The 13,451-nt window shown below is 42.9% G+C and overlaps 1 protein-coding gene across 2 annotated transcripts; it reads left to right on the top strand.

Moving 5' to 3' along the window:
- Positions 1-207: 207 nt before the first annotated feature.
- On the top strand, positions 208-11,772 carry LOC308547627 (uncharacterized protein). 2 transcript variants are annotated; one of them, XM_081118309.1, is made up of 5 exons: positions 208-429; positions 4,034-4,222; positions 4,738-4,864; positions 5,075-5,170; positions 6,719-11,772. In XM_081118309.1, the coding sequence occupies exons 2-5, from the start codon at positions 4,106-4,108 to the stop codon at positions 8,152-8,154; spliced, it is 1,776 nt and encodes a 591-aa protein (XP_080974435.1). In that variant the 5' UTR covers positions 208-429; positions 4,034-4,105; the 3' UTR covers positions 8,155-11,772. The 2 variants fall into 2 exon arrangements, with proteins under 2 accessions (XP_080974435.1, XP_080974434.1); XM_081118308.1 differs by having other exon boundaries at positions 321-429; positions 5,072-5,170.
- The last annotated feature ends 1,679 nt before the right edge of the window (positions 11,773-13,451 follow it).

Here is a 13,451-nt window from a genome sequence, read left to right as displayed (position 1 = left end):
CACAATACTTCCTACTTGTCTCGCTGAGCTTGAATCTCCGAAATATACTCACTTCCACAAGAGTCAAACTGCTGGGGAACCAGATAGATTCAGGAGCTTCCCACCTTCCCGCCATCGCGGCTACTGGTTCCAACGCGGGGGGTTCCCTCTGTACGGAAGTCAGGTTGCCCAACATGGCGGCCCCCACGCTGCGCCGCAAGGGGAGGCGGACATATTGCCTCGGAGGGGAACGCGGAAGTCGCTCGCTCTCTCGCTTTTTTGCTTTTTGTCCTTTTCTTTTTTTTTTTTTTTTTTGGTCCTCCTGTGTCTTTAAAGGCCTCAGATCCCATTCGGCCACCATAGGAGACGAAATCTCTGGGCGCCGGTTCCAGAAGCTGGTTCGCTTCGCGGAAGTGTAGCATTTGGACCCCCGATGGGCTGGGGAAACAGGTGAGTGCGCTCCTGTCCTGGAAGATTTTGGATAAATTTGGGCTCGCGGGAGGTTTGTCTCGCAGGGTCCGGGACGTCACGGGTGGAAGGGGCGTGTTCTGACCCGTGAATTGTGGGCGGGGAGGGGAGGCAGGGTCGCCAAGGTGTTGGGAGGAAGCAGGCGAGACGCCCCTGCCTGGGGTCGGGGTACCTCGGGGTCCTCGGGCGATTAAGGGCCTGTAGAGACCAACGACCGCGTCCCGCCCGTCGTGGCCTTTGCGGGTCCCTCTAAGGGACGGAGGTGGCGTCTCGGGTGCTCGCGGGTCAGGTTCAGGGTCGGGCCCTGACGTGGGCTCGGGGGTGTCGGGCCCCGAGAATGGCGTCCAGGCGAGGGCGTCGGGCCCAGGTCCGGGATAAGGAAGGCGTGTGGTCAGCCCGGGGGCCCCGAGACTCCCGAGGCTGAAGCTCCGGCCGCCCGGGCCCGGGCCTGTGGCTGCGGGAGGAGCGGGGTCCGTGGCTTTCCGCGGCGCCGGCGCCCGGCGGGTTTCCTGCCGTCGGTGAGCTCGTGCGGGCTGCGGTCCGGCCGGTGGCGGACGACGCTGCTGTGAGGTCCCCGTCGTGTCCTCCGGTTCGGACGCGCCGGCCTGGGGGCGTGTGGGGCGCAGATGGGAACCTCAGGGGAGGCGGGCCCGGGGCCAGCGGCCAGGAGCCCCTGCTCCAGCCTTTGTCCGGGGCCCGGCTCGCTGCAGGGGACACAGGTCCACCCGCGCCCCTCAGTCACTCCTGTCCGGCTGCAGAGGCAGGACTGCGTCCTGGGAGGGAGACCCGTGGCCCTCGGGGCGGAAACACACGTCCGTCCCTTGCAGAGTGTGTGCCCGGCGTCTCCTCTCGCCACCGAATACGCAGCAGCGTGCAGCGGGTAACTCTGCGGCTCCTTTGCCTGCCGCGCACTCACACTTTCCTCTTGGCCAACAGAGGCTCCGTCTTGTTTAACACCCACCCGTCTGGGAGGGGCCCGTCCAGTGTATTAATCAGCCCTGGTCGGTCCTGGTCGCCGCGCCGGTTCCAGTTCCCATGGCTGGGGACTGAATTGCACGGAGGAGCTTAGGTAGTGGCGCATGGACTTCTACCAGCTGCATAAGTGCAAGTCGGCCTAGTGGCTTCTGGGGAACATTTTCTCCTTTAAATAGTAAATTTTTGAATCTCTTTTACCCTGTTGATGAAATATTGTCTGAATATAACCTTAAGTTCCTGTCCTGCTTTCTCATGTTTATAATTTATTGTTATCTCAATGCATTGGCTCAGCTCTCCAATACAAAATTGGGAAAGTGCGGTTGTAGTGGACATCTGTGTCCTGTTGTCACCTGCTACAGTGTCTGGAGTTAACAGTTTGAGAAATTTTCCTGTATTTTAGTCTTATTGATGTGCCTCTCCCGTTGAGAATGAGAGTTATCCTCCAAAATAATTTTTTGTTGTGTTTTGAGGTGGGGTTCAGTCTTCTCCCCCATCTTCCCCTTCCAGGATGGGTATCTGAGTGTCCCAGAGCCATTTTTCAAAAAGACATCCTTACCCTCTTCTCTGCAGAGCTTCCTGTGTCATGTCTCTATCCATGAGTCTGTTCATAGACATTTTATTTTGTTCCTTTGGCCAATTTGTCTATTGTACTGTCATAATTAAAGTAACTTTAAGCCCTCATAACTGATAGAGCAAGTCTTTCAACTTTTTTTTAAAGGTGGCTAGAGCTGTCAGTTAAGGATTTTGATTGGGATTCCATTGGGTCTATATGTACATTTGGGAGACATGACATCTTTAAAATGCTTGTTTTTCTGAGCCATCTTCACAGGCCACCTTTCCATTTATTTAATGAAGCCTGTTCAACTTTCTCTCAACATTTCATGCTACTTTTGAAATACCTTTGAAGTTCTTCCAAATGATAGTTAATAAATTTTATTTTGTTTGTTGATGGCCTGTTTGTCTGTCAGTTACTGGGGGAGGTATGTTGAGATCTTGTACTATTAGCCTGGATTTGTTTATTTCTTCTTGGGTTTTGGTCCATTTTTACTGTACACATGTCAAGGCTACATTGTTAGGTGCACTGAAATTGCAAACTTTTATAAGACGTTGAATTGAACCTCTTACCAGTGAGTGTTGTTTCTCTTTCTCTATAGTAATTTTGGGGTGTTCTGGTATATTTTGTCTGACAATATAGTCATACCAGATTATTTGTGGTGACTATTTTCTTGATATATCTTTTCCTAACCTTTTATTTCAAGCTTTCTATATCATTATGTTTCAGACATGTCACCTTTAACAACATGTTATTTGGTTCAAAATTTTAATTATAATTTTCAAGTGTTTGTATTTATTGTAATTAACTGGAATTTTTGTTATGTTTATACTTAATATAATTTTTAGTGTGTTTTGTTTTATTTACTTTTTAAGTATATTTAAAATTTTTTTAATTGATTTGAGGGAATGATACATTGATTCTTTGTTCCACATATGCATTCACTTGTTGATTCTTGTATGTGCTCTGACCTGGGATCAAACCCACAACCTTCTCATATCTGGACCACACTCTAACCAACTGAGTTATGGAGCCAGGACAGTATGTTTTCTTTTGGAACAGTCATCTAAGTGTGTTGTACTTGTTCCCATCTTTTCCTTTTCAATATATTATTTCTCTCTTTCTCCCCCACCCCCTTGTTTTGGAAGATTTTTTTACATATGTTTTTATTGATTTCAAAGAGAGAGGAAGGGGGAGAGAGAGAGAGAAAAACACATTGATGTGAAAGAAAAATATCAGTTGGTTGACTCCTGTATGCACCCGACCTGGAATTGAACCCATAACCTGGGCATGTGCCCTGACTGGGAATATCGAAACGGTGACCTTTGGGTACATGGGACTATGTTCAACCATCTGAGACACACCAGCCAGGGCTCAGGTGATATCTTAAAATTGTATTTCCCCCGTCCATTAGCATGGATATTTTGTACTTTAAGACAACTGTTAGTTTTCATCCTGACACTAGATATTCCGTACAGCCTGGAACTCTGTTAAATTCTTGTGTTAAATAGTATTTTAACACTCTTTTCCGACAATAAAGGGGTCTTAAAGCACTTCAGCTTCATGTCTCACCTTACAATTTATTTATACTCCTGTGTGCTTTTCTTTTGTATATATTAAAAACCCCTTAAGATTTAATCATTTTTGCTTATGAGAGAGTGCTGATGATTTGCCCAGTGCATTCGTTTTCCACCTGAAATTTGTGCAGTCACAGGGTGTACAGAACATTTGAAGAGGCACCTGAAGACACATGGTTCAAAGAGAAACAGTGCCAAGATCCTCTCCTTCCATATGGTCTGTTTTTACTCCTGAGGCTTAGTGGGGGATGGATGTCATTTCCCAGGTCTCCTATGAAAGTCACCCCACTTAAATTCCACAGGATAAAGGAGTACCTCCACCACAGTTAGAACCTAAGGCTTTATTGGCCAGAAGAATAAATACTTCAGGACCCCATGTAAAGGGATACTAGCAATGTTCTGGGCATTGTGCTCAGGAGCAGTGTAGTGTCTGGGCCCAGAGGAAATGTACCATCTGTTGAATTTGCCCATCAATCCACAGGTCCTGACTCCCCAGGAGCAACTGAATCATGTGAAACAGTAGGAAGCTGCAGGATTGGGTATCAGCATTTTCATGACACACCTGACTAAAGACAGATTTCTGAACAGAAACTTAGAGCCGACCCAGACACACCAAGACAGAGCTCCCCCATTGCCAGCTCTTTCCAGGGAACAGAAGAAAATGCTCCAGGTTCGGGTGATTTGGGGTTTGTTGTATTGTTTCCTTTCTTCATTAGTGGATTTGTAGAGGCCTTTACAAACCCATGTCTGTTAATCTGAAAAGTATACGTATATGTGTATATCTTTTATCTCTCAACAATATGAATGTGTTTCTAGTTAACAAGAATATACTTTTTCCCATTATAGAAACTAATAATTGCATTAATGTATGGATGACTGATTGCACAATTACAAAATACAGGATGGGGAAAAATTAGTTTTACAGTTATGAGTATGCAAAATGCAGAATTTATTCCTGTATTGTTATTTATTAATTTTGTATTATTTTTCATATGAACATCTGTAAACTTACTTTTTCCCCACCATGCATTTTACTAGGCATGTGATTATTCAACTTTGTATTAAATTAAAGCCCCACTTGCTATATAGATGCAGCTTATAGAGTGAAAATGAGCAGGAAGACTAACATTTCTTCCATATCATCTAAAGGACATCACACCAGTAAACAGCGTGGTGTTGTTGCAGGAACCCCTGACATTTCACGATGTGGCTGTGGACTTCACCTGGGGGGAGTGGCAGCTCCTGGACCCTGATCAGAAGGACCTGTACAGGGACGTGATGTTGGAGAACTACAGCCACCTGGTGTCAGTGGGTGAGGACAGCTCCCCTGTGTCACTCAGCAGGTGCCCTGTTAGTGACTTTTCCTTTCTGAGCTGCTTATCTCTTCAGAATTACTACAGTTCTCTGAAATGGTAGAATCTCAGATCCTTTTTTTGTTTCTCTAAAATATAACATTCTCTCTTTTTGACAGACTCCAGCCCTATTCCATATGTCTAAGTCTTCTGTCGTCTTTCACAAGCAGGGTATCAAGCTGGGAAACCAGACGCGGTCTCCAAGTTGGAACGAGGCGAAGGACTGTGGACAAGACAGCATGGACTGCACTGTGTACTCTGTCCTGGTGAGTGGGTGAGAGCCAGCAAGGTGGGCGGCCAGAAAGTCATCTCATCAGAGAAGGCATCAGAGCTGTGACAGTGAATGCGGAAACTCACACCACTCCTTCATGTATGAGAACCCCTTTTCTTCATAGAAGTTTAGGGGAAAACATCCCCCTTTTTTCTCTTCTGAGCTCTAACCCTGGCTTATTTTATTTGTATCTTGTTGTTTTGCGTAGTTTTCTTCCTCTTGGACTCTCAGATCTTCCTTCTCTTTGTTCTCAGTCACAGTGTCCCAGCCTGTGTTACCACCTCTTTTGCTATGAAATTCCACTTTCCAGGCTTCTCTGGAAAGACAGAACTTTGAATTCATCACTTTTTTCTTACTACTGGGCCTCCCTGCTCTGTATGAAAATAGTGATTTCCCTCTGTAACATCCAACCCCACTTTGAATGCTGTGTCCCCGTGATAACCTGCTTTTCATGGTGCATTTGTCATTTTTTTGCCCCTCTCCCTTCAAGGTTTTTAATACTCAATTCTAATCACTCTTAAAATTTTCCTCAATTCCCATGAATTAACCTCTTTCTGTTCTGTAAAATGGATTCGCAAATTGACTTCTCCCTCAGTATTGTCTAATGTACGCTTTCTTCCTGTGTATTTTACTCATGGTCAGGGCAGCTGTCCTCTGACTTCTTATTTTGTGTGTGAGAGCAGGAATCATCTTCCCTTTATTTTTTTTTAATTTAGTTTCTCTTTCCGCACTAGACATTTTAAATTCTACCCATCCTGGCATCACCTGGGATGTTCCCCAAATGCTGACCTCTCTTCTTAAAGGTCTCTATTCTTTCATTTGATGAATAAGAAAAGATCTCTACATCCTACATGATCAAGATTGTTAGCTGGTGTCTTGATTATAGAAGTTTTTGCCTAAATTGGAGATTCATGCTTTAGGACAGTTAGGTTTACTTTAGAATGAAGACGAATGTCAAGTTTTTGGACTATGATAACTCTCAGTAGTCTCTTATACTCAACTGGAAATCAGATCCTGACGATCCACATCCTTATTCGCCATGTATTTGTTCTGTGCACCTAGGTCTGTGCTTTTACCTTTAATTCAACATGTTTTGAAACGCAGTCTCATTTTGTAGTCTTTTTTTTTGAAGAATTGATAGGATCCACACTATAGGCACATGGATGGGTTCACTAACCCTGCAGCTGATCAGATCTAGTTAAGAGTTTTTATAGAGCTTTAATCTCTAGGCCTTTTCTCCTTTCCCAGAGGTCAGTGGGTGGGATTGGAAGTCCAACCTTTTAATCAATTGGTCTTTCTAGTAACTAGCTCCATCCTGAGAGTATGTAGGAACCCTGTGCTGTCACCTCATTAGCATAAACTCAGCTGTTTTTACTATAGAACAAAAGATACTTCTGTCACTTAGGAAATTACAAGGGTTTTACAACCTCAATGTCAGTAACTGAGGACGAATACCATATATATTTCTTATTTTACATGCATAGGATTGTCACTAAATAGTCACTTCATGTGAAGGCTTTCTTACTGTTCTCTTCTGTCCTAGAACTTGGGAAAGTTGATCACCCGGTGCAGCATCACCTGCAACGTCGAAGCATGCAGAAGAATGTGGACCGATGCTGTGAACATGATATGTTTGCACATATTGTTAAAAAGAGCGAAGGCCAATACCTACTAAAGCAAAATCATGGTATGTTTGAATTACATGAAAAACTTTTAGAATCAAATTTAAGTTTTGAAAACCAAAACAGAAACAATATCTTAAAAAACTTAGATGAGCTGAATACAGATGGGACCTCTATTTTGCATGCTAACCAAGAACAATTTTACACTGAAATCACATTGCCTGTCAGTACCAAACCCATTAATAATAATTCCCAGATCAACATAGAGAAAGCCCACGTATACATTGAATGTGGGAAAGCCTTCGTGAAGATGTCTCAGCTCACTGATCATCACAGAGTTCACACTAGAGAGAAACCTTATAGGTGCCATCTCTGTGGGAAAGCCTTCCCCCAAAAATCCAAGCTCACTGAAAATCAGAGAATTCATACAGAACTAAAACCGTACAAATGTACTGAATGTGACAAAACCTTCCTCAAGACATCACAGTTCAATATACCTCAGAAAACTCACATGAGAGAGAAACCTTACACATGTAGTGAATGTGAGAAAGCGTTCACCAAAAAGTCTCGGCTCATTTATCATCAGCGAACTCATACAGGAGAGAAACCCCATGGATGCACTTTATGTGGGAAGACCTTCTCTACAAAGTTCAGTCTCACTATACATCAGAAAACTCATACAGGAGAGAAGCCTTATATATGCAGTGAGTGTGGGAAAGGCTTCATTGAGAAGAGCCGCCTTATTGCACATCAGCGTACTCATACGGGAGAGAAACCCCATGGATGCAGTTTATGTGGGAAGACCTTCTCTACAAAGTTTAATCTCACTACACATCAGAGAACTCATACAGGAGAAAAACCTTTTTTATGCAGTGAATGTGGGAAGGGCTTCTCAATGAAGCACTGCCTTATTGGACATCAGCGAACTCATACTGGAGAGAAGCCCTATGTATGTAATGTGTGTGGAAAAGGCTTCACCATGAAACGTGATCTCACTGTACATCAGCGAAGTCATACTTCAGAAAAACCATATATGTGCAGTGAATGTGGAAAAGGCTTCATTGTGAAGAGCCGTCTGATTGTACATCAGCGAATGCACACAGGAGAGAAACCCTATGTATGCAGTGAATGTGGAAAAGGCTTCCCAGTGAAAATGCAGCTGATTGTGCATCAACGGACCCATACAGGAGAGAAACCTTATATATGTAGTGTATGCTGGAAGGGTTTCACAGCGAAGTGTAATCTCATTAGACATCAGCTGAAACATACAGGAGAGAAGCCCTATGTATGTAATGTGTGTGGAAAAGGCTTCACCATGAAGACTGAGCTTACTTTACATCATCAAACTCATAGTTAATAGAAACTGTGTATGTGCAATAAATTTGGGAAAGGCTTCATTATGAAGAGTACTATAGGTATACATCAGCAGTCTCAAACTGCAGAGAACGCCTACACATGCAATGAATGTGATGAAGGCTTAAGGAAGAAGACATGCCGCATACAACATCAGAGATTTCACTCAGGAAACACTTCCTTTCCATGTATTGAATGGGACATACTCCTTCAGCAAAAATTATCTCTACCCATGGGAGAGAAACCTTATGAATGTAATGAATGTGGGAAAGCCTTCACTGCAAAGTCAAAACTCAGTGTTCAACAAAGAAAACATACAGGAAGGAGGCTATATGGGTGCAGCAATTGTGGGAAAGCTTTTGCCCACTTGTCAGTTGTTGTGAAACATAAGAGGTTTCACAGATAGTTTCTTTGGGGAAAGCCTGGTGCCTTTTGTAGGCCCTCAAGATAATAGTATGAAATGGAGAATAACTTAAAGCAAAAAGAGAGAAAAAAAGAATAAATTAATGCAAAGAATGTGGTATTGTATTGATCAATTACCTCATATTTTATATTGAAAAAGTTTACAAAACATCTCAGATACAATCAGCCTTGGTGAAAATATTTTAGGACATTATATGCCTAAAAAGTGTATTCTGAGGTAAATCCTATGAATGTGACAGATGAGGAAATTTTTTAGTGGTAAGTAGACCCTATTATATATGATCATCAAAGATTATGAATGGATAAATAGTTCTAATTGTGGGAAAGCATCTGTCCAAAAATAAGACCTCAATAGATGTCAGTTCACACTAGAGAAATACTTTTCCCTGGCAGGAATATGGCACAGTTTGCAGTAATTTCTGTTGCCTTATTATTTGCCAGAAGTTCATGCAGAAATAACTCGTGAACACATTCAATTTGGTGCTCTTTTGCAAAACCTTAGAGAACTTAATGAAGGAAAAAAGCTTGAATGAAAAACCATTCTGTCACAAGTCTGAACAGATAATACACCTCCCAAGCAATTGTGGACAGGATACCTTCAACCATATTTCTACTTACCTTGCCTTTGATTTTATATGTTTTAAACACTGGCAGTTACTCTCATCCTGAATTAAATTTTAATATATACAACACAGGAATGGTCTATGCCTGTTTCATTATGTAATTAACTTTTGCAGTTCTTTCGTTCCAAGCTTGTGTTATTTCAGAGTACTTGAAGTACTTGAAAATGAAACAATATATTCATTTATAAGGATAACATATTTTAATGTGTTTTACCAAGTTTATAACTAGCTTCAAGTGGTTTATAAGAGTAATATAAATACGTTTTTTTCTAACTTTGACTTTTGAAATAAGTTTAGCATCACAAAAACTGAAATTTTCTAGAGATTTTCTAAATGCCCTTCATGTATCTACTTCCAAAGGTAAAACCTTACATAGTCACAGTTCAGTATCAAATAGAGGAAAGTGAAATTGTTACAGTGCCATCAACTACAGGATTTATTTGTATTTCCAGTAGTTTTTGTTTGTTTTGTTATGTATACTTTAAGGAAACTATCACATATGTAGTTTCTTTTAACCACAGTAGAAATTCAGAATTTTTTTTTTTTTTTTGTCACAAACTCCCTCAGGCTACCTTTTCAGTCACATCCTTTCCCCTACCCTAGTTTTTGGCGTCACAGCTCTCTGTGTACCTCTAATTTTGTCATTTATGTAATATTAGAAAAATTGAGTTATTTATCACGTATCCTTTGAGATTGGCTATTTGACCTTGTGAGATATAAGAAAAACATTCAGCTCCACCCCACACATTTAGAGAGTGGAGAGGGCCTGGCTCCTGGCACAGAGCGCCTGACACCCTTGTAAATTTCTAAGTGACAACAGCACGAAAAGCCTTTTTTGTTCTGAGAGGACTCTGGTCTGAATTTTCAGCTCCACCCCACATCTTTACAGAGGGGGGAGGGCCTGGAAATAGTTTAAGATCAATCATGCCTACTCGAGGAAGGGTCCATAAACCTCCCCATAGGAGGGTACTCAGAGAGCTTCCAGGTGGAGAATACATCCAACTACGGGGAGGGTGATGTACCCCAACTTCATGGAGACAGAAGCTCCTGTGCTTGGGACCCTCCCAGACCTCATGCATTGTATCCCTTCATCTGTTCATTGTAACATTTTTTTGGTGGGTTATTTTGGTGTGTGTGTGTGTGTTTTAAGAATTTTTATGAGTTTATTTGAGCCAAACTGTGGATAGTTGCCTGGAAGCCTGAACCTCAATGGCTTGAGATAATGCTCCGGAGAATGGCAGTTTTGCACCTTGCTTTATAGATTTCAATCAAAAGAGGGGACATAATTAGGTCACATGAAATCTGTTAGTGACCGATTAGGGAGGTGGGAGAAAAAGCGGGGAAACCTCTGGGATTAGATAAAAAGTAAAATGATAGACACATACTTCTTTTACATAGGTGAGTACAGGATAGTTAATAGTCAACAGTTAACAATATATCAATAACAATGAGAAGATTCCTGGTCTCTGCCCTGGTGTATTGAGGCCCCGGAAAAGGGAGAAACTAGGGAAATTACTTTGTTTTACAAAGGCATGTGTTATTCAGCTACATTATCTCAGATGCAAAAGAAAACCGGCTTAGTTAGGGTGAAAATTAACCTTTGTGAAGGAAAAATACTGCCTTAGGGCATGACTACCCACCATAGACTGCTTTTAGTTACAAAGTTTTAATTTCAGACCATCCTTTGTGGTTATTTTTGGTCTCGGAGTTTCCAGGCCACCACACACGCCTGCCTGGAGCTTTTCAGGTTTAGTATGTGGCCCCTTTTTGTCCACACAGTCCCCTTTTGGTCATAAATCAATCCAAAGGGTACATTGATGACCAATCTTTTGGTCAGATAATAAGGTCCCATGGTGCTAGGAAGGCTCATTACTAAGAAGTCTCAGGGTCAGCATTTGTCTTGCCGAACAGGGTGGACCACTGGGGATGGGGCAAGACCATAACCTTAGATGGCATTCAAGGTCAAATTATTATAAATAGTAAGAAAGGCAGGTAAATGGGAGGCAGTCAGGTTCTATATATGTCCTTATAAAAAATATTCTGGAGTATTTCTAATTTTTGACTAATGACCAGAGTCTTTTTATTGCTTAAGTTTTGTTTTTCTGCATCTAGTATAACATTTACATACCAGGAACAAAAGCAACAATATTAAACCAGCAACACCAATTAGGAACAGAAAATGTCTCATACTAGACAAGGAACGGTCTGAGGGGAACCAGTGTGCCAGCCAACTGAAAAACTCTACATGTATTATCATAATTTTTTATTAAGCTATTTATATGTTTTCCTCTTTCATCCACAGTCACTTGTACCTTATGTTTGGACAGATGGATTAAGACTCTACTATTTTATTATCCAGACAGCTGTAACCTTTATGATGAAGATTTACTCAGATTTATATTTGCTATCATTGTATCTTTGGTAAAATGTCTGATCACATGTTCTGCCTAAGCTGCTATGATTCCTGGCAATTTTTTTAATCAAAAGGACAGGGAAACAACAAAGATGTATCTTGGAATTTCACTCACTTTGTGCCTTTTTTTTGCTTTATGCAATAAATGTTCTTTATATTGGGATAGTTGTAATATTTTTCAAAATTTTCTTGCTCTGCACAATGTAATGAACACTTAATTTTAACCCGCAATGTTAACATTCTCCATCAGTTTGAGAAGTGCCGTCGTTTAATAGTACAGTAATCCCTTGCTTTGTCGTGCTCTCCCATTTTCCTGGCCCCCTATAATGGTGGTTCTTAGGTTGGAGCAGGACTCTCAAGGGGACCCAATGGCATGCGGATGGACAAGGTTTTTGAGTCCCAGAGCCCAGTGCACAATGAAATAGGAGCGGAATGATCAGGCCCTCCATGCCCCGGGTCAGGCACCCTGGATTTGAATCCCAGGTTTCTGAATTTCATTGGGACTCACAGCGAGATGACCCCTCCCTCAAATCTGGGTCTCATCTCCTTCCTCTGTAAAATGGGGATAAGATATGTCTTTATCCTTGGAGGAGGTCAAGAGCTAAGGGGCCCAATCACAGCGCTGCCGCGGTGCCTGCAGCCTGCCTGTACTCCACAGTGCCTTCCTCTGCCTGCACAGACATTCTCACACCAGGCCCCACTCTCTCCCCCAAGTACTGGCAAGGCCTTGTGTTTTGGGGTGCCTTCGAGAAAGAAATGTGGCTGTTCAGAACCCAATGACCCGTCGCTACAGCTCCCTGAATCTCAGTTGGCTGAATGGGACATGATGGTGATGATGGCCCTTACTTTGCCCTCTGAGGATCAATAAAAGTAACAAACAGTACTTGTCGGTTCCAGGGTTAGTTTTCTTGAGCATTTTGTCTTAATTCTCACAATAACCTGGGAGGTTGAAACCAATATCGAATTGCTGGGAACATCCATGATTAGAGAAATGAAGTAGGTTCTCCAAGTTTACTCAACAGACAAGTTTCAGATATAAGAGGCTGGACTCCAACCTGGGACTCTGGCTCCAGAACTAGGGACACTGTCTACCGCTACTGTGAGGCCCTCACTGGGGCACGGACACTGAGGGCCGGGGAGGCTCAGCTGAAGCTGCTTTTCCATTGCAATTATGATTCTCCCCTGTTCTAAAATGTCAGAGCACTTCCCCCCTGCCCCTCAGTCTTTACTGGAACAGCATCATCTGTCAGCTACAGTGGTTTCTGCAGGGAAGCCTTCATTGAGTCTGAACTGCCATTTGTCAGCCTTTATTTGAGCCCAGCCTGGAGAACGACCCTCCAGAGACCGCGGCGATTTGGGCAGGGTCTCTGCACCTTCACCCACCTTTTTGGGCAACAGGCTATGATCCCATCCACTGAGGTGAGCTTGGGGCCTCAGTCTGTCTCTTAGAGTCTGGCTCTGACAGTCACCCTGCGGGATAGGGGAAAACTGGGTGTAAATTTTGGAACCTCATATTCAGAAGTGATCTTGGACACCTGCAGCATCTGGTCTCATTGGGTGAGTGCTCACCTCTCCTCCATGCAGGGGCCCCACTGCTGACGTTATTCTGTCCTCTGCAGAGTGTCTGTACGAGACAATAGTGCTCACCATGTGTTCCCTGCGGTCCAGACCGTATTCTGAACCCATGTTGTCTCTGCAGTTTCTTTTCTTTTTTTTTTTAAATCCTCAACTGAGGATATTTTTTCCATTGCTTTTTCAGAGAGAGTGGAAGGGAGAGAGAGAAACAGAGAGAAACATCAGTGTGAGAGGGACACATCAATTGGTTGCCTCCCACACAAGTCA

The sequence above is a fragment of the Miniopterus schreibersii genome (genome assembly GCF_964146895.1).
Source record: "Miniopterus schreibersii genome assembly, chromosome: 18".
In the NCBI taxonomy this organism is placed as follows: domain Eukaryota; kingdom Metazoa; phylum Chordata; class Mammalia; order Chiroptera; family Miniopteridae; genus Miniopterus; species Miniopterus schreibersii.
Note: the sequence above shows the minus strand (reverse complement) of the source record. Positions and strands in the feature narration are given on the sequence as shown.